Source organism: Nyctereutes procyonoides, unplaced genomic scaffold (assembly GCF_905146905.1).
Source record: "Nyctereutes procyonoides isolate TBG_1078 unplaced genomic scaffold, NYPRO_anot_genome, whole genome shotgun sequence".
Taxonomy (NCBI): domain Eukaryota; kingdom Metazoa; phylum Chordata; class Mammalia; order Carnivora; family Canidae; genus Nyctereutes; species Nyctereutes procyonoides.
The window spans coordinates 6,326,977-6,348,425 of record NW_026575020.1 but is presented as its reverse complement, the minus strand read 5'-3'; the positions used below and the strand labels follow the sequence as shown (position 1 = coordinate 6,348,425).

At 43.5% G+C, this 21,449-nt stretch overlaps 1 protein-coding gene across 1 annotated transcript in view; it reads left to right on the top strand.

Annotated features, from left to right (window-relative positions):
• SKAP1 (src kinase associated phosphoprotein 1) overlaps nt 1-19,163 on the top strand; it is a 280,023-nt gene extending 260,860 nt beyond the window's left edge. Inside the window, exons 12-13 of the mRNA XM_055328928.1 lie at nt 16,231-16,339; nt 19,021-19,163. Of these exons, the coding sequence (XP_055184903.1) occupies nt 16,231-16,332 (102 nt within the window). The 3' untranslated portion in view covers nt 16,333-16,339; nt 19,021-19,163. The remainder of the gene's footprint in view (nt 1-16,230; nt 16,340-19,020) is intronic.
• Nucleotides 19,164-21,449: the final 2,286 nt, after the last annotated feature.

The window sequence follows — 21,449 nt, the reverse complement described above, 5'->3', positions numbered from 1 at the left end:
GTCACTTAATCCTGCTAATCTTCTATTTTCTCATCTGTAAAAATTGGGATAACTTCTATTCATAGAGGTTATGATGCTTGCATTAGAGAATTCATGTAAAGAAGTATCTGGCATCTAGGGAATGGTAACTATTATGATATTCCTCTCTTTTCCACTAACAATAAAGTAAACCCTTGGGGTCAATGCTGGGTACATACCAAGAGTTCAACAAACTATTGGTAAAGTGAGAGAGGAAAAGCAGGTAGCCTGTCCTGCCAAGAACTCTTCACAGAGACACTCAAAAGCACAAAAGCTTCTTGCTTGGCAATAGAAAACCATCCAGTGAAGAGGCTTACATGGAAATCCATCTAGCCTTTCCTGGTCTGAGAGATTTTGTCACTGACAAAACTGATGGATCGTTCAGGCTTCTCGTTTGATGAGAGGCCGGAGCCACGTATCCAAGCTCTGAAACGGTAACCAACGGGCGCAGTCAGCAGGACCCCTGCTGACCTCCCCTAACACATCCATGCATTCCCGGGCCCCTTGCAGTTTCATGCCCACTTAATTCACTGAGTTCCAATTTGGGTCTTAAAATATATTAAAGGGAGATTTTAATAACGAAGCAGATCTGTGCATCTAGCGGATGTTCCTGCGTTCCTTTCGGGGCCCTGATATTTCTGAACAGCTTTTTCTGGTACAGGAACTGAGCTCCGCTTCCCCCCACCCGCACCCCCACTGCCAAGCAGGGACGCAGCTCAGGCCACAGCGGGGTGTTTAGCGCTCTTCAGTGGCTCCAGATTGTGGTGGCGCTTGTGCAGGTCTCCTCATACGTAACCGATGGCTCCTGAGAGCCTGCCTCTCGTAAATTACTTCCCACGATGCCTGCGACCACCACAGAATTCAAGTTTGAATAGAGCAGGAAAAAGGTGTTTGAAAGGCCTGTTCACTCAGCTGCATTTTAATTTCCTTTTCAATCTTGTCCCAATTAATTTCACAGAATTAATCTCACAGAAGCAAACTCGGCAGCACTGAGGCTGTGGTTTTAGTGTGGCGGTTGCTCTGCCTGAACATGAAATAGGAGCTAATATAAAAATCCATCTGCTGTGTTTGAAATACACGCCGGCTGCTGCTCAGTCCTGTCTGACATTCCAAACATCAACAGCGGGGGAAAGTGATTTGGGGGTTAGTGGCCATCAGTACTTGGCAGGGGTTCAACAACAGGTGTACTCCAAAAATCCATTCAGCCTGGGCACCAGGCATGACAGGGCAGGTGCTGAAGCACCCTCCATGCAGCAGCGCTGTTCCCTGGCTTAGTTTCTTTTATCTGTGGAGCGTGAGGCCCCTTCTGTGGACCAGCACTGTTGTGGGCTTTTATTTTTAAGCGAGAGAAAGGGAGGAAAGAAGCCTCTATTTGGATAAGATGAGTCATAAGTTCCAACTTTCAGAGAAGTGACTCTCTTCCTGGCTCCAAGGTCTCTCACTAAGGAACCTTTAATAAAAGTGCTTGTTCCACTATGTGCGAGAACTTAAATAAATCCCTATTTAAAAATTAAGCCTTGTGCTCCAGAAGCAATTCATTGTGGCAATGTGAGCTGTCCAGCAGATGAGACAAATTAAAGAGAAAGAAAAACTCTCAATTGACTAGAAAGGAGACGAGGTCCCCAAATGAGGTCTTCTATTTAGGGTAAACTGAGTCAGCAAGCTACAGCTCTTGGGCTTATGTTGTATACCTCATGAGTTGGTTTTAGGCTTCTCCAAGATTTGCTCTGCTACCTAAGCCCATGGAGATTACCCTCGGAGCAATCAGCTGGGCACCACAGAAGGTTTATACTTATATGGTGTTCCCATGGACCAAACATACCAGCCTTTGGTTATCTTCTCTACTGGTGCAGTTAACATGGAAACAGAGACTTATAGGCAAAGTCCAGTTTAACATCAAACATGTGATGTTGTCAGATAACTTTGGGCTTCATGAGGATGAGGATAGACCAACTTTGTCACCCTGAGTGACAATGAGCTTCCAGTATGGTTGAAACCACTTAAAATTAAGCTGGACCCTAGCTCCAAACCCAATTCCTTGTTATCTAAATGTAGCAGGCCTGTTGCCAGCACACCTGGAGTGTGTTAACACAACACCATGTTCTCCACCTACTCCCTCCAAGGCCTACTTAAAGAATGTAGACCTTTCCCCTCCCTTGACCTCATTACCTCCAAAAGAGATTTGTATGTTGTAAAAATCATCCAAATGCAGCAGTACTTTCTCTTCTAAGTGTGTTTAGTTGAATGTGACAACAAGTCTCATAAAAACAGATAAGTTAATTCCTTCAATTGCTTTAAATGAAAGATTGGGTTGGGTTTAGATTTTTTTTTTTTTTTTTTTTGGTTTTTTTGGTTTTTTAATTTCAGGGCTCTGAGGGAAAGGAGGTGTTTGGTGACATCTAGTGTCCATTTAGGACTTCCTCAGGCACCATTACCCTCAGCTTGGCTGCATGGGGGGATGGGCAGGGTTATTTGGGAGGTAATTCAGGGGAGTAAGTGGGGAGAATATAGGCCTGGGGCGCAGGCTGCCCAAACAGTGTGATGAAACTGATCAATGCCTGTCAAAGAGCAATTATTCACCTCTGACCTAACCAAAGGGGGCGAGTGAGAGGATACCATCGGAAAATATCTTTTCTTATTTATGGTGATATGAAAGAGAAGCAGAACCTGTCCCCACCACCCCATTTCATGTTAACAAGCAGGTCAACACTGTGCTGTGATGACGAAGATGATGATGATGATGGTGTTTTCTCTCATTAATAACCCCAAAGGGAGTCTATAGAGTTAGGAGGATGGGAATGGGATTTGGGGTCAGCTGGAAGGCAACGGTCATACACCGGTCAAATTCAGTAGAGGCCATTCCTTTCCCCCAGACAGGAACCAATCGTCTAGAACAAACCCTGGCAGCCTCATTCCTTCCAGGTAATTTTTATAAATGAGGGGACACCCATTCCAAGAGAGGACAAAAGGGAGAGGATGCTTGTGTGTGTGTATGCGTGTGTGTGTGCATATGCATGCATATAAACCTGCTAACAAGAGCCCCAATTGCCTATCAACCCTATCCTCCAAACTCCTGCCATTTATTATAAAAGCCACTTTTAAAAAGAGAAAAAAACTGGCATTCTCCACTTTACTCCACTTACTCTTAAACTGTTGTCCTGGTTAGGAGCCTTCACTTTTTGCGCACACACACACACACACACCTTTCAGTCAGGTGGCAAGTCCCAGATCAGATAATTAACTATGAGGCCTGGACAGAATTGTTTACCTAGAACCATATAAGCCATGGCAGGGTTAGGTTAATGCTCAGAATCGCCCGATGCTTTACAAACTCCAGTGTAAAAAAAATTCCAGCCATTTATTTTGCGGTGAATTTATAACAAATGCTGTTAAAGGCTTCATCTTTTGACAGAGGTAATAATAAATTCACTGTTAAAGACGGTAGTTTAATTCCTTATACCTCCAATACTGCACAGAATAAACCATATTCATCACTGAGTAATTTTTTACCACATAAATCTTTAAAACTAACCGGTGAAGGCTGTTGAGACTGAAATATTGTGAATTTATTAGATATGCCCATGTAGTATTGGATTCAGAGGTTTCCATTCGAATATATTATGAGGAAAATTTGTGTCTTTAACTGTGACATTCCCTCCATTTCCCACTGCCAGTATTATAACAAGCAGCTCCTCCAGAGTCAACTGCACATTTATTAGACAGAGATTTAGTAATAAACTCCTCACTAATCTGCCAAAGAGGCTGGATGACATTTCGGTGAGATGCTCTATTTAAAAGGAGTCACAAAAGCTTTGTTTCTGTGTAATTATTTTCTCAAAAGGAGCTCAGCCTCCCCAAACCTCTGTCTGCCAGCATTTCTTGATAGTGTATGGGTCCAGCTCTCCAACCAAACTAGCAAAATATTAAAAGCAAATTATAACCTCATTGCAAACATACAGGGGAGTAACTTCCATGCAGTTTATAGGATTAGTTGGCAGGGTGGGGTGGGGGGAGGCTTGGGGTAATTGGTTAGAACACAGAAAAGCTGGAATTAGCAGACATTGCCAGACGTATGGTATTTAAGGGCTAATAAAAAGATTATATTGATTCTCAAACCAGAAATAATAGACAATGGTTTCAGGAAACTTGCTATTTAAAAACTTTCATCTTGACATATGACACATTAAAGATACAATTAGATCCTCAAATCCGAACAAAAATCCTTTTACCCTACCATATTAATTTTGAGCGAAAATCTGTGCCTGTTAGATGAGAATATTCTGAACCTTTCTCATGATTTGCTGGTGAAGTGACATTTAAACTAACCAATTGATTATATCAAACTGTAATACCCTCTCTAGTTTCATTAAGGAAATATTAATATTCCCAGAATGAAAAATATTTTTTTCTTTTAGATGCAGAAATGTGCATCATTTTTTTACCAAAGAGCTTCAGCAGTTTCTCTGTTCCCACTAATATTCTGCATTTGGGAAGAGTTCCAGATACTAAAACTTCCAAGGAGCATTGTGAACTTTAAGACTGTTTTTTAATAAAATCAAATCAAATAGGTTTTTAGCTGTTAAACAAAGGAGAAAAATCTCTTGGCGGTGCAAGACTGCAGCCCATCAGAATAATTGTTAAAAGACAGAACCCGGCTAGAAAGATAAGCATAATACCAGCAATTAATATTCAGCATTTCACATTATAGTCAAGAGGATGTGTTTTTCTTTGTGATGTGGCTCATAAGCTAAGAGTGTTGGGAGCCAGACTCTGAGCTCTGTCTTCTTTTTGTGCATGAGGATTAGGGAGAAAAAAACAGCAACAACAATCCTGCTCCATCTGTAAATGAACAAACATCTTGATTTTATAGCTATTTGCTTTGTAAAACTGAGGAATGAAACAAAAATTACTGGATGCCTAAGTAACACTTTAATTCCGAATTCATTTACGCTGTAGCTATGTAGTTGTCACAAACCATAATGCAGTATTTAATTAAAATAACACAAGTGCATCTAGATATGTCCTAGGGTAGCTATCACCAAATTATAGTCTATGCCATCCGTATTTTATTTATGAAATGGCAGATTCTAAGGTGCAACTAGGCTGATACAACAGCATAAACATTTTAAACCTGCATTTTTATAAAGGTTCTTTTTTTTTTCCTGCTGTGTCTTTAAATATGTTCCTCCTTCTATCATTCTGGGGGTTTTTAGTGGGATTGTTTTGATGTTGATAGAGATCTCCATCTCGCTTTCTAACTCTTGCTTTTCAACTATTGACCTCCCGGTCCTCTGGCTGTGAAATCCCCCCCGTCTGTTGTCATGGAAAGGCTTGACTTTTCACAGGAGCCGCAGCAAGCATGGGACATCTTAACAGACCTTGGACATGGATTCCAAGAGGGTAGGAGAAAAAGCAGACCCTTTTCAGGCTCGGTGTGCTTGTTCCCATACAATCTTCCTTGCACCTTTTTTTTTTTTTCACCTATAAATACCCATTATAGTTTACACGCTTGCTTGCTCTACTCTGTGGATGTTCACACGCAGACATACTGCTCCTTTTCATAAACGCATAGCATCTGTCTTACACGTACCCACCATCTATCTCCTCCTTCACACAGGCTGTCCCATCCACCTCCTTGTCTGTAGAATTATGTTCAGCAAGGTCCCGATTTATAGGAAATAAATAATGAAAATGGAACGGACTGGGAAAGATAATCGAAACATTCAAATTGTTATTTTTCACTGTACTTTCCACAAACAGAGCATCTATAAACACCTAGCAAAGGTGTTGGCCGATTCCTAAAAGAGCAGTGCCTTGTGGACATTCTGACTGGGTGGGTCTCTACATCACATCTCTCTTGTTCTATCTCTCTTGCTTGTTGGTGCTCCAAGATCTGGCCATTTTCAAATGGCAAATGATGCCGTGCTATTATTTTCATTCTTCCTCCCAATAATGACAGGTTTTTCCCATCATTTATCCTCTATAAGACAATCCTAAGAATTTTACAACAGAAACAATCATTATAATCACCTTTTTAAAGAAAATAGCCCTTGCGGTTACTGTATAAAGATATTCCAATAATGGTATCAGCGGATCACAGCCTGATCCTGCAGCAAGGGTCTTTTGGAGAGAGGGTTTCTTATACACACTTGTAATTATTTTAGCCCCTTTCACAGGTCACATAGAAAGTTAATTTCAATCGCTGCTAATTTCCGTCCAACAAGAGTGCGGTACTTTAAACCACCCAAAATAATTGGATTCAAAACAAATTTAGGAAATTGAGTGTGTTAGAAAGCAAATAAAAATATCCTTTTGGTAAGGAGGAGGGTGAAAGTAGTAAAAATGGCCTTTTTTTCCCCCTCCCTTCTTTCCCCTTCGCAACTTTGCCATTAAAGTTGCACCTACAGCTAGAAGTTTGTCCGTGAAAAATGGTCATTTTGTTTCTCTGCTCAAAGAATGTTATTAAAATGCTAATTTAAAAGAAAAAGGAGTTAAATATCTAGCGATGGTGCATTCTAATTGCAACCATAATGAGCTCTCTAAATGTGCGTGCCCCTGACACACACAGAGCATAAACAGCAGTAAACAGATCATTAGTACCCGCGTTCATTTATTCTGGCGACCTTACCATGACCCCACCGAGGGTAGGGTGAAAAGCAGGTGGATCTGGCTGTGACACCCCCTAGAGGGATCCAGGAAATGAAGCTATAAGCGGTTGTCATGGAAACGCCTATGTGTGCAGATGATGTAACACACCGACAGGCTGTAGGGCTCCGCAACTGGGACGTTGCCTTTCCCTCGCCGGAACAATCTTGAAGATTAAATTATTCATTTCTTTAATTCACAAAGCAAAAGGAATCCTAATTTTCTTGGTGATGTGCAACTCTCTTTCATTTGTCTAAGGTTTGGAACGTTGGCGACTTGTCATCCCTTCTTTCTCTGAAACCCACCCCAGCTTCCTACATTCTAGCCCCAAATCACTGAATCTGGCAAAATCAAGTGTGGGGAAGAGGCGGAAATCTGACGTTCAACATCTATACCTTAGAGAGAGAAAAACCTAAGATTTGAAGCTGAAATTGATAATATATACGGTGTCCCTTTCTGGTGAGGGCATTTGGTTGACCAGGGACTAAATGTACACCTGTCCTGAACAAGATGGCTTTGTCTGGAGCAGGGCAGGATTAAGCCAATCCTCAATGAGGAGAGCATAAAGCAGAAGAGGCACCCGCCCCAAATGAACACATCACCCTAGCAAAGTGCAAGAAAAAGAGATAAGAGAGAACAAGCATCTGCTCACCCCCTCCCATGTCCAATTGAGGGAATCAAGATTAATAAAAATAATTCTTTGGAGAATGATTCCACTCTATCCTACTCTGTTTTGTACCAAACAACCTCAATAACCTTACGGCAATCGTAGAATAACGTTTTTCTTTCTTTCTTTCTTTCTTTTTTTTTTTTTAAGGAAGCAGAAAAGACAATCTCTGGAAATTATTTTAAAATAAAAAATACCCTGGCCTGTGCCTCCCCCCTCCAGCCCCCCCCCCCATTGCACTTTAGATGAACCTGTGATATTGTAGCAATGGCCCTTGAAGTGCAGTGGGGAGGTGATTTAGGAGAATATTAAAGGCAATGTGGAGATTCAAGGCGCCTCTCTCAGGGAGATCTGGAGAAATACGCAGCACAGATGGGCCGAGCAGATTAAACATTTCCGTCACATTGTTTCCAAATTGTGTTGTGGTGCCTGAGGCTGGTACTGCGGTCAGAGCAAAACAGAGCGGTGCAGAGCTGCGAGCCGCACAGTTTATGGAATACATATTAATACGCCGGTCTCACATGGTATCACAATTCTATCAGCTCCGAAATGGTGCTGTCTCTATTGTTCCTGAATTCTGCGCTTGGCACCTTGTTTTCTCCCATCTGCAGAGTGTTTACCTTCCCTTTCTCCTTTCTCTCTTTTTTTAGGCAAAGTTCAAGTTGTGTGTTTCTTTCTCAATTATCTTTCCACCCTCCCTCTTACCTTCACAGCGTATGATTTTTCTCTCGCGCACACTCTGTTTTGCACACACGCTTTCATCACCAACAATGTCCAGTTTGTGCACATTGTGACTCAGTCATTATCTACCCACACCCCAGTTCAAGACCTGAGCTTTGGGCTTGAGGCTGAATTTCCCCTTGCCTTCCAGTGCTCAGAACCACCTCCCTTCTAGCCAACTCATTTCTCTCCAAAAGATTCAAGTCTTAGCTATACAGTTGTCACCATGTGCCCCCCAGCTGCTGTCACTGACCACCCAGACTTTCCGCACCCCCTTTCTTAACCTCACATACCTTTCCCTCCTCCCTAGCCCAGGCCAACCAACCTCCAGGTTAGCAAGTTCCCTGAAATGTGACAATAAATAAAACTAGTTTAGTTGAGGCAAGTTTAATGATTCATTTTTATTATGATTGATAGACCAAAACTCTGAATAATGGAAAAAAGAGAAAATGATTGCCAAGAACCTAAAACATGGTGTCAAACAGCCCGAGGAGGCTGCCAAGCTACCCAAGGTTTCAGCTGAGCGCTGAGCTCTGGTCTTCTGACAGCTTCCAACACCACTAATCCACCATCCACCCGACTGACCACTTCCTTTTCCCTTCTGCAAAATCTCTCCACAAAACCACTTATGCTGAAAAACGGGCACCTGCTTGTCTTTAGTGAACAATCCCTGTTTCCAGCCTTGCTTTTCTCAGCAGTTGGAAGGGTGCTGAGTTAGAGCCCTCAATTTATTTAATAATTTATGATATCCTCAGAAAGCATTAAATTTCCAAAGCTGGATTTTAGAAGTAGAGAAACTGTGGGCCAATCGAGAGTAAAAATACAATATTTTTGGCTGACCCTGGAATATTACAGTCTACTCTGTTTAGGAATTCGAATTTCCCATCTTTGCTAATGATAATGTCGGATGCACAAGCACTGATAAGAGAAATAAGCAATCATAAACCAATAATTCTGTGATTGATTGGCCTTTCCCATACATATATCAACCTTCTATTGATCTTTCATGTCAGGGGCTGATTGATTGTTCTCTTGAAGAAGAATTCTCTTATTTACAAGCACTGATATAGTGAACTTTGATGGTTAAAAGAACAAAAGTGGGGATCCCAGGGTGGCGCAGCGGTTTGGCGCCTGCCTTTGGCCCAGGGCGCGATCCTGGAGGCCCAGGATCGAATCCCATGTCAGGCTCCCAGTGCATGGAGCCTGCTTCTCCCTCTGCCTGTGTCTCTGCCTCTCTCTCTCTCTCTCTCTGTGACTATCATAAATAAAAAAAAAAAAGTTTATTTAAAAAAAAAAAAAAAAGAACAAAAGTATGAGACATTTTCCGGGAATCTTGTTCCACGGAGGCTTATCAAAGCCCAATTCAATGTGAAAAGAGAACATTTCTATTAGGAACATTCTCAGGGCAGACGATGTCAAGCGGCTTGCTCCAAAAGCCATCACATGGATCTGAATGGGAGCTATTAAGAAGATACCTCAACTTTTAAGTCACAGCTAAAGAGAGAGTGCTTTAGTGGTATACCTGAAAGTAATATAACATTGTATACCAACTATACTTCAATAAAAAAAGAAGAGAGAGAGAGAGCAATGGTGCCTTAGAAGGAATGAGCAAGCTTGGTCAGCTTTCAGCCTTGGAAGAAGGAACAGACTGTGTGGCTGGAGGGCTAACACCTGAGAACCCTAGCATGGCAGAAACAAGGATTCTTGATTTCCTCTCACTGTATTTTTTAAAGCTGGGGGAAGGGCAGCCACACTTTTGGCCACACTGGGCAAAAGTGCAGAGCCAGGCCATAAAAATCATTATATTTTCCCCCTAGGTTGCTGGTTCATAAACTGTAGAGGGTTCATGAACCCTTTGAGAATCTGATGAAACTTTTGGACTTCATCCCGAGGACAAGACACATGGACAGGTGCACACAAAATTTCACACCAGTTTCAAGGAGTTCAAAGATCCCTTCGTGTCCATCCATGGACCGGCCAAGGGTTCACAGACTCCAGATTACGAATCTGTGCCCTTAGAGGATGATGCTTTCTTTTTGTTGGAACAGCCTAGGATTCACTGAGCCTAGAAATTGAATTCTCATCCCAAGACAGGATGGTCATTCCAGGTCATGTCTGTGCTACTCCAGGGGAGCCATGGAAGAGTTTATACAAATAGGAACCAGCAGGGAGGAGAGAAATTAAAATGCAGCAATCATGGAGTAGGGGTATTTAATCTCTTTTAAGGCTTATGATAGGCGCCTGCTGGTTTTCCCCCTGATATCCCGTGACACCTACTGACAGGGTATTTGCAGCACCACACAGGGACTCAGGGCCCTGTGACAGGAGGAGCACCGAGGAGGTCCGTGATAGTCTTGAAACCATAAACAGCGATAGGAAACCACTGGAGGCAGAGTCAAGCTGTGCGACATGCCCGTGCTTGGTGGCCATACTGCTTTTTGTTTATAGAATTTGCTCTTCTTTTTATGGCAGGTTTGGTAGGGTTGAGTTGTTTTTTTTTCCTTGTTGATGGAGATTAGCAGCATAAATCCTTTTATGGCAGTGTGCAATCCCCCATAAACACTTTTGATTGTTGCTGATGGTGAGTGCTGTGTCTATTTCAAGTTCACTCAATGTTCTGCTCATCTAGGCCAATAGCTTCTCCAACCAGATAAGGGAGTCCAAGTAGCCAACCTTTACTTATAAGATTCCTTCATTTGGGGAGTTCAAGGAGGTGGAACAAGGTTGGTGTTGAGGGAAACAGATATCTAATCAAGCCTAGAAATATTTATGATGAGAACAAGCCCCACGTTGCACTACTTTTGAGTGAAGAGCTTCTAAAAAGATTTTGTGACAGTAGTGCAAGTGCTGATGTAAAGGGTTTGTTTGCTTTTTTAAAAACAGCTTTTTAAATTCTTACCTCAAACATCTTCAGTTAACAATGCTGTGTAATTAACCTCTTAGCTCTACCAGACACAGTATGTATAAAGAGTGGGGCACCTGTACAGTTCTGATCCCTTCCCGTGGTAGCCGTGTATCCCCACCTTGGAGGGAGAACCACTTCCACATTGAGGATTTCGGGTCTCCCGGAGTGTCTCAGCATTTTTCTGGTCTTTCCAAACATCTGGGCAGGAAAAGTCAAACTTTATTGAAAATGTTGATCCCAGGAATTCAGTTCTCTCTGCCATCCCAAAACTAAAACCCAAGAATCAGCAACTTAATAAAAATGCAGTAAATTAGCACCTCTAGACAAGAGCAGAGTTCATTCAGAGCTGGGGTCTGCCTGGCTGAGCCAGTACTCTCTCCATTTTAATAGTTTAATAAAAATTAGCATAATTAACGAACATCTGTATGATCCAGAGTGGTGCAATTTGGCACTTGGAAACGAGGGCTTAAACATGATTGCTGTGAGTTTAATGTTGTTTTAATTCTTTTTGGCACTGTGCAGTGAAATAAACGTTTGGTGGTGATAGTTCTCGGCCGGATCTCATTTGCATTTTTCTCCCTTTGATTATGAGCAATTGTGGACTCCCCAGCAATTCATCAAAGTAGAAATTATTTTAAAATACCTCGTGGTGTTCAGACTGGGTTGGAGCAATGCATGGGAGGTGGTAGTGGAAGAGGAGGCTAGAAATTTTCCATTCATGCTTTAAACATCTTAGCCCTGCAGCCCTTTTTGGGTTTCCAGCCAAGGGATGAAATCTGGAAAAGCCAGTCAGATCCCAAGACCTGTAGGTGCTTTGATTAAGCTCCTAGGCTCCCACAGCAGGGTACTTACGGGCTCTGAGACTGTGCCATCCTCCTTACACCCTGCCCGCTCTTTTGTTTTGAAGGGCAGAGAGTTGATTTCACTCATTTCGGTTCTCGGCGCTGTGGTGGGGCTTCTACATCTGCGGTAGGCAGGGTCAGTGTTCCCCTCGAGCAAGAGCACTCGGACTGGGAGCCTGGTCTCTTTGCAGGTGTCCTGCTGAGCCTCATTCTGCTGCGGGTTGGCAGAGAGCACCTTCCCAAGCCTTGGCCCCTGCTCCCGGCCTTACGGCTAAAGGCCGATGCTAAGAAGCATGAGTCCAAGTCAGGAGTCTTGAACAGTCCCTAGGGAGGGAATGCCCTGCCTGAGCCCCTCAGGTGATAAAGATGACGCCATATGGCAGGTGGAAGACCACACTTCACACCTGTTTCAGCAAGTTGACTTTGGTCAGGAGGCTATCAGACAGCACTGTGCCCACTGTCTGCCTGTGAGGTAGCAGAAGAGCTAAAGCTAGGGTTTGTGTGAGTGCAAGAGGAGGACAGAGTGTCTCCCCCTCACAGCAAGGCTTTGTGGAAATGGCGTGCCAGCAACATGCTAAGCAAAAAGTAACACCACAAGGAAACTAGGGCAGAAACTGCCTTCTTAACTTCAGTGTTGGAAAATGGACAATAACATAACTTGTACAGAGACGAGCTTCAAACATCGTGGCGGACAGAGGCTGAGGAGCTCTGGGTAATTTCCCACAAGATAGTGTGTAGGGAGAGGTTGGCCTGGGGGAGGAAGGGAACGAGAAGGTGTGTGGAGACAGTGGGCTGGGCGATAGACACATTCATTTATTTTAGACGGGCTCTTCAAAGGTAAATTCTTTGTTCTTTTTAGGATCAACCCAGTCTCACTTGTTATGGCATGTGAGCCCCTCTCCATGGTATTTAGGGAACCATTTGGGGAAACTGTCTCCAGAGGCAGTTGCGCTCTTCCTGCCACAGCCAGTTCAATCACCAGGGGACTATCCTGGAGTTGGTTGTAACTAAATCTGCTCAACTGAAAGAATAAATCTCCCTTCATTTCTTCATAACTTCATTTAACAAGTATTTTTTGGCCCCTCTCTGTGCCGGATACCATGCTGAGTGCTGGGAGTAGAACAGCACACAAAACCAACAAAGTTCCAGCTCTCACAGAACTTTCCACCTAGTGATTGGCAGTGAGACAAAGGCAGGCAGCTAGCTACAAGGCAGCTTGATGAACTCATTTCCAGGGAAGCCCAGGGCATAGTACACAGTACATAGTACACAGTACATAGCCCCACACAGAGAGTGGCAAAGAGAGGCTTCCAGAGAGTCTAGAGAAACACCGGAATTGAGATCTGAAGCTGCTTAGGAGTGAGCCCCATGAAAGGGAGAAAGGAAGTAGAAGCTAAACAAGCAGAGGAACAGCTGTAAGGTAAGAGGGCCCGTGGCCTGTGGGAGTTGCCGAGACAAATTCTGTTTTACTAAGGGTCCACTCGTTTTACGGGGTAGATAACAATTTTGAGCAGTGAACAGGACCAGGTTGTGCACAGCCTTGTCCACCTTAGGAAGACATTGACAAGAAGCAATGGGAACCCACTTAAAGGTTTCAAGCAGAGCAGTGATTTTATCAATGTGCATTAGAATTATTCTGGCTGCAGAATGAAGGCAGGCTAGACTGGAGGCGAACAAGAATGGAGATACAGATACCCGTTGGAGGTTGTTTCTGTAGTCCTCATGAGAAATGGCAGTGCCATGACTAGGATACTGGCAATGGGAATGGAGAGAAGTCGGTAGATTCCAGTAATACTCTGAAAACAGAATCAGCAGAACTCAAGGACTGACTGGAAGAAAAGGTGCACCTGGGAATGAGTCTTGAGTTCCTGATTTGATTAACTGAGTGCATGGTGCTACCATCCACCAAGATGGAGAACACAGGAGGCAAAGCTGGCTGGGAGTAGGAATGGAAATAGAGGCAGGCTGATGGGTTAAATTTAGGATATGTTGAGTTTGAGCAGCTTGATGGACATGACTTGGGTATTATGATCCAGTGCTTAAATCTGGGCTGGAGTCATGGTTGTGAGTCCTTGACACGGTGGCTAAAGCAGAGGTATATGAGATTGCTCAAGGAAAGTACATCAAGTCAGAAGAGGGCCAGGACAGAATGCTGGAAACAACCACATCCAAAGGAAGGATAGAGAAAGATGAGCTTGCAAGGGAGAATGAGAAGAAGCAACCAAAGAGGTAAGAAGGAAGCCTGGAGAGTATATTTATCATAAAAACTAAGTAAAGAAAATGCCTCATTCTTGAGGGTCCATAGTGCCAGCATGGCTGAGAGGTCAAGCAAGTTAAGGACTGAGAAGTATCATAGAACTTGAGCAATAGGGGATCCCTGGGTGGCTCAGTGGTTTCACGCTTGTCTTAGGCCCAGGGCGTGATCCTGGAGTCCTGAGATCGAGTCCCACGTCAGGCCCCCGGCATGGAGCCTGCTTCTCTCTCTGCCTTTCTCTCTCTCTCTCTCTTTCTCTCTCTCTCTCTCTCTGTCTGTCTCTCTCTATCATGAATAAATAAATAAATAATCTTTTAAAAAAAGGATTAAAAAAAAAAAGAACTTGAGCAATAGGAGGTTACAGGAGACTGTGGAGAAAAAGTGTAGGTGGAGTGATAGAAGCAGAAGCCTGAGTAGAATGGCTTGAAGATGGACTAGAAAGCAAGAAGTTGGGGTGGAAAGTGAAGTAAACTCTTTCAGTAAGTTTGACCATGAATTAGCATAGATCAGTAGAAATGGGAAGTAGGCAGGCAGTGGGGACCGTTTAATCATTGTTTCCAAAGACAAAAGAAACTTAAACACATTTCATGCTGAAGGAAAGAGCCATTTACATTAGAGGCAGAAGTCAGACTCCATAGAACCTCACCCCTAAGAAATAAAGAAAGTGGAAGGGTTACAAGGGCATGTCACTAGGGATAGTCTTCAACCGTAGCCATGTGACCTTATGCTCTCCCAGCTTTGAGTTCCTCTTCTGGAAGAGTGGAGATAATATCATCTCTTCCCTATGTTGTGGGGATATAAATGTCTGATGCATAGTAGATGCTCTAAACATTAGATTCTTCCCCCAGAAGAAGTGGGAGGTTGACAAGGTCATCAGTAATGACAAGCAGGACATAAGAGCGCACATGATGCTCTTATGTACGCTTGATGAGAGTTTTAACCAGAGGAGGGACACCTCCTCCACTTTAATGGGAAGCAGGGGTGGTTGTCCATACAGGTAAGTTCCTATTTTGGTGGCTGAAGGTTGACACATCTGAAGTCTTTTCGTTTTGAAGATGGAAAAGGGGTCATCGGCTAGGCTGGGGGGACAGCAGAGCTGGAGGTGGGGAGATACGCTATCCAGAAGAAACCAGGTGACTTGAAATTTTATTATGCCACCAACCTTTTTTCTTTCTCTTTTTTTTTTCCTAGTAGAATTCAACAACCAAGTGTGTAAAAAGATAGTTAGCTTCATGGTACCCCAAATCCAGTTGAACTGGAAAACATGATATCCCCTATTTATTCCTAAATTTTACTTCCTTCAAAAGAAAGAAAATATTTTCTGGTGCTTTCAGAAGCAGTCCCATAATGTTTACAGCTGCTGTGCTTTTGAAAACCATTTCTGTATTCAAGGCGCCCCACTCCCAATCCTGTGACCACCCCTTCTTTACACCTTCTCATTCCCTCTCTTATTTGTTCCTTTCTGAGGCTCTTATGTCCACCTGTCACTACTGTGTACCTATCAACCTCTCACCTTTTCTGGGGGAAGAATCTAATGTTTAGCCTACCTACTATGCATCAGACATTTATATTCCCACTACATAGGGGAGAGATGACATCCCTACTCTTCCAGAAGAGGAAGTCAAAGCTAGGAGAGTGTGAGGTCACACAGCTAGTAAATGACCAAGTGGGGATTGGATCCCAGGCTGTCTGACTCCAAAGCCCATTACTCTCTGCTATAAGCTCCTAGGGAGCAAGCGATGCTCTGATTCATCATTATAGATCTCATGGGAACTCAAACAGCACTTTGCACATAGAAGATGCTTGGTAAATATTATTGATTTGAACTATGACCTGACTCCCTGAATATCTTTAGTGCTCTGGTATTTAGGATGTGCCCAACTTTCTCAGAAGAAGCCATTCTACTCTGCTTGATAAAAGACAGGCTCTTTAGGTTCAGCAATAGCACCAAATGTACTAGATTTAAAAGGGAGACAGGAAGACGGCAAAATGAAAGTAGAGTTTGCTTTCCTCCTCTAGAAGATTTTTTTTAATGTAATAATCCCGTCAAGGTGTTAACAAGTCATAATGATAGTGTTGACAAAGAAACCACCCAACAGAATCTCCCCTGCAATCACTGTAAGAGATTAATGGAAACATGATTGGATTCCAATTAAACCGTCATCTTTTCATATTTCAGGAGTATAACATGTATGGCTGGTGGGTAGGAGAACTGAACAGCCTCATTGGGATTGTTCCAAAGGAGTATCTCACCACTGCCTTTGAAATGGAAGAAATATGAAGCCCAGGTATCAAAACTATTGCCAATAAATCTGTTGGTCATGCCTTCATTTCTCTGTGAAGGATGAGAGTTGCCAGTGAAGTGGCTTTTCTTCACTTCCAAAAGTGATGCTCGTGATTTACATTGAAAGACGATGAGGCTGGAATTGTTTTTCCTAAATTGGGGAACTATGTGAGTAAGGATTAGGTTCAACTGCATGTGAAAGAAAACTCAAAATAGCAATAATTTAATTAACATAGAAATTTATTTTTCTCTTCTGAAAAAATCTGGAGGTAAATAACCCAAGGTATTCAGTTTTTGGATATCTTCTCTTTTTGCTCCACTGCGTGTGGCCAACATTCCAAAGCTTACATTATGGCCCAGGATGAATGCTCCAGCTCCAGCTCTCATGTCTGTACCCTACCCAGCAGGAAAGATAAAATGAAAGAAGGGCATACCCGCTTGTTTTAAGGACATTTCAGAGATGTTGCACACATCACTGCTTACATTCCATTGGCCAGAACTTGGACAGACAGATAGACTTATTCTAGGTAGAACCTGTGTCCAGATTAAAAGTGGAGCGGGGAAAGGATTCATTAATAAATAAAAACAGAAGGGACGCCTGGGTTGCTCAGCAGTTGAGCGTCTGCCTTCAGCTCAGGTCATGATCTCGGGGCCCCAGGATGGAATCCCGCATCAGGCTCCCCGCAGGGAGCTGCTTCTTCTTCTAACTATGTCTCTAATGAAAATGAATAAATAATCTAAATAAATAACGGAAGAATGGATATTCAGGAACAACTAGGAATTTCTGCCACAAGGATGGGTCTGGTTTTCTTTATCCCCAGCTCTCAAATAAAGAGCACTATTTCTCCCAAATGCCCATGTATTACCATATGATTGGCCAAAACTAGGAATCCAGTATGAGGATTCCCATGGAACATAATCAAATTAACTTTTAGGTAATAAAGAGTATGGCAAAAATAAAAATAAAAATAAAAAATAAAGAGTATGGCTTGTGTTTTCTGAGCAAGAACCACATCATATTTAAAACAGTGGAGTGTAAAAACAAAAAAAATAATAAATAAAACAGTGGAGTGAGTACTTGCTTTGGGTGGGGTTGCAATAGGAGTTGCTTTGGTGCACAGTGGTTTTTGGTTAAAATTAGGATGGTGATGGAGGGCACCTAAGGCTAGCATGATGTCTCTAGCTCCTTCTTCTGGCCTAAAATGGGAACAGCCTTTATTGCTGGGGGTGAAGAATGACTTGCATGACCGTGATACAAACTCGCCTTGGAATCTTGCAGACCAGGGCCCACTATAGTGTGCAGCAGCCCTGAGTGGATTCATTTAGGAAGGTATGTAAGTAAAGATCTTACTCTGCGATATCCTTGTACAACCATAAAGCGCCAGCTGAGGCCTGTTGCTCAAGGTTTGACTTTATGACTTTCCTGATGAGGACTCCTTTTCCTGGCCATAAAGGCAAAAGGGTTGGAATTTTTCTGTCAAATCTAAACATATTCACTCTACTTCACTTTGTCATTTATTTAATGACACAGCTGTTTATTTCCTCATTCTCTTTGATCCAACCATTCTACATCTAGGAATTAATCCTATAGCTACACTTACACACATGCAAAAGGATATACACACAGGGCACCCAGCTGGTCAGTTGGTGGAGTGTATGACTCTTGATTTCAGAGTTGTGAATTTTGAGCCCCATGTTGGGTGTAGAGACTACCCAAAAATAAAATATTTTTCTTTTAAAGTTTTTATTTATTTATTCATGAGAGATACACAGAGAGAGGCAGAAACATAGGCAGAGAGAGAAGCAGGCTCCCTGAGGGGAGCCCAGTGTGGGACTTGATCCCCAAATCCCCGGGATCATGCCCTGAGCCAAAGGCAAACACTCAATTGCTGAGCCACCCAGGCATCTCCCAAAAATAAAAGTTTAAAAGAAAAGGATATACACACAAGGTTACTTTATAATAGCAAACCACTAGAAATGACCTAAATGTTCAGTAAAGACCTAGCCAAATAACCATAGTATGTTCATAGAATTAAATACTATGTAACAGTAAAAAATTAAAGGAAGCTCTCTGCACTGATGTTGGTAAGAAAAAATAAAAAGGCAGCAAATAAGGGTAGGCCTAATTTGTTCCATTTGTGTGAAAAGGGAGTCTCCAGGGGCGCCTGGCTGGCTAAGTCCATAGAGCATGCAACTCTTCATTTCAGGGTCATGAGTTCAAGCCCCATGTTGGGTGTAGACTTTACGGGGGCGGGTATAGGGGGAGTCTCCAGTTGTTTCTGTGTGTAGATGATATCTCTGGAAGGGCAGAGACAATAGAAGTGATTGCATGACTGTGAGGGTGGGAGGGAGACACTCTTTAATTTGCACCCTTTTATACCATTTTTTCTTGAATCATAAGAGCAAACCTATGTATTTTCCCTCCTTCAGGAGACATAGCCTAGTCTCTGGCCTGCCTTTACAGAGAAACTGATCATCAGGAGTTCCTATTCCCTACGCCAGCCACCCCACCAACACCAGGGACTCTTCTTACTGAAGAGATCCAAGCCTCTGACAGCTTGTAGTAACTGAAACGCGCCAATAAGACAAGTGGGAAAGGCAGTCAGCAGGTCATAGCTCAGCCCACCTTTGTTTTTTCATCCCACCTTTAAACGTGTCTCACATCCACTTCTGCTTTCTCCACAGCCTTGTCACAGAGAAGGTGAGAGACAAGGAAACCTTCAGAGGAGGAAGTTGTGAGCTGTGTCGGCTGATTTGAAAAGCGTAAATAAACTTCATATTCGGTTCCCAGCAGTGTGTGATAGTGTCCAATTTCCTTATGTAGTGTTCTCAAAAATGCTGGTTCCAGGCATTCTTGCCACCTCCAGACAAAGTAGAAAAGGAAAGCCAGAGAGGAACAAAACCCCAGACAGAGGAGGGGACTTGGATGATCTTTCAGGGCAGAATCATCTCTGGAACCCAGGCCTGCCTGCTTCTGGTTGGCTTCTCAGACTCCCTTTGGCTGCCTATTTGGTGGTTTTTCCTTCTGTGCTGAATCTCTGAGATGAGGCAGCCCCTGGCGTCAGCACATTGGAGAGTTCCTTCGGTTCAAACAGCGGGCCGGCGCGGGAAGTGCTTCGGGGAGGGCTTCTGCGAATCAGCCCGGTTCCTCTTCCTGTGGTCTGTACCTCGCACTCGCGTTAACTGTGTCTTAAAGAGACGACAAGACAGAGTGGTTAAGGACATAAATTCTAGGGAAGGGAGAAGAAATGTGTGGGAAATATCAGAAAGGGAGACAGAACATAAAGACTCCTAACTCTGGGAAATGAACTAGGGGTGGTGGAGGGGAGGAGGGCGGGGGGTGGGGGTGAATGGGTGACGGGCACTGAGGGGGACACTTGACGGGATGAGCACTGGGTGTTATTCTGTATGTTGGTAAATTGAACACCAATAAAAATTAATTTATTTAAAAAAAGGACATAAATTCTGGAAGCAGACAGCCTGAGAATGAATCCCAGTTCCCCATTTACTATGTATGCTCTCTAGAGCAAGCTACTTGACATTTTATGCCTCAATTTCCTCACCTTAGGAAGGGTGTAGTCCATTTCACTGGGTCGTTAGGAAGATTAAAGAGTCAACACGTGTAACGCACTTGGCACAATGCCTGGTGCATAGTAACTGCTCAGTAAGGGTTAGCTGTTATGATGGCCAGATTCGCTAGGCGAGAAATCTTGAAAAATGGGCCACTAAGCAGCTATAGAAATTTTATCTATGAAACTGCCTATTCAGAGCCGCCCTCAGTTGGCAGTAGCCTTTCTCACCTCTGTAACAGCCACATTCTAGCCCTGCAGTAAGACACCCATTCCACATTGCCAAAAGAAACGGGGCGGCAAAGTAGGATGTTGGCTGTGCACTCCGAGTTTCTCAAAAGATTTTATGCCAGCCGTTCATTTCCAGATTTTTCTGACCCAGGAGTTTAAAAAAAGAGGCATTTTTTTTTGTGTGATTAATAAAGAAGTAAGAAGAGGACAACTGAGGTCTAGGAGGGGAAAAAATGAGATAAAAGGCTGGAACTGTTCATAATGTGCCCTCCACTTTACACGCGGTGCTAAAGGAGACTGAACCACTAGGTGGCAGCACATGAGCAGATGAACCAAGAACAACCACTTGCCTCCCCTTTTAGGAGGGGCCTTTGCACCAATCCCCAACCTACAGGTAAGGAAAGGGCATTGTTCTAAAGCCTCTAGCAAGGGAAGCAATCAGAAAGACCCTCACCCCCAAGCCCCAGAGTGTTCCCTCCCTTAAAGAACCCCCAGGGGCCCAAGGCTGGAAGGCTGGTGGCTAAGAGGAGAGAAGAGCTTTGTGCCACTGCTCCGTGACTGTGAGACACCAGAAAAGGGGCTACCAGGAGAGGAGGGGCAGGTGTCCCAGGCAGGGTCAAAGGGGGATGAGAAAGGAGCAAGGTCGGGGTACCCTCTCCACTCGCTGTTGGTTCAGGGATCCCTCAGTAGTGTCATGCTCATTGGCTTCCAGAACTTAAAACAAATCCCTCCTGAAGCTGCAGGCCCGTGTGTACCTACAGCATTCACCATTCTGTGAAGGTCTTTGGCACCTCCATCAACTAAAGGGTAGGCACTCAGACCTCCAACCCTCTAGCTGTGAAACCCAGCAGGGAGAGAAACTAGATTGGCCTTGGAAGATATAAACGAATGGACTAATCTGGAATTGGGTCCATAGCCATCTGGCGATCTTTAACATTGTTGGAGGCAAGAAAAAGATAAAAGTCCGATGGGTTGATAAGACTATCTACAGGCTGAAGGCCATTCTCTTTTAGGAGAAAGTTCGAAAGGAAACCTTTTGGAAGCGGCAGTGGGTGCCTGTAGTCTGCCTGAAGCTAAGCCTCACCTAGCAAAACTGTTCCCCACGCAATTGACAGCCCCAATTTTAACCAACAGCCTCAGAAAGCAACTGGACAGATTACCTCTTCTCTGTTTGACTCCACTAACCAAATCCCCACCTTACTGCCTGTGACTAACTGGATAACCAGGGCATTAGATCACTTACCTAACCACACCATATGCGAGATGGCTTCTTAATAGCCACTAATTGCTCTGGCAGGTGGAATAGGAGAGGGA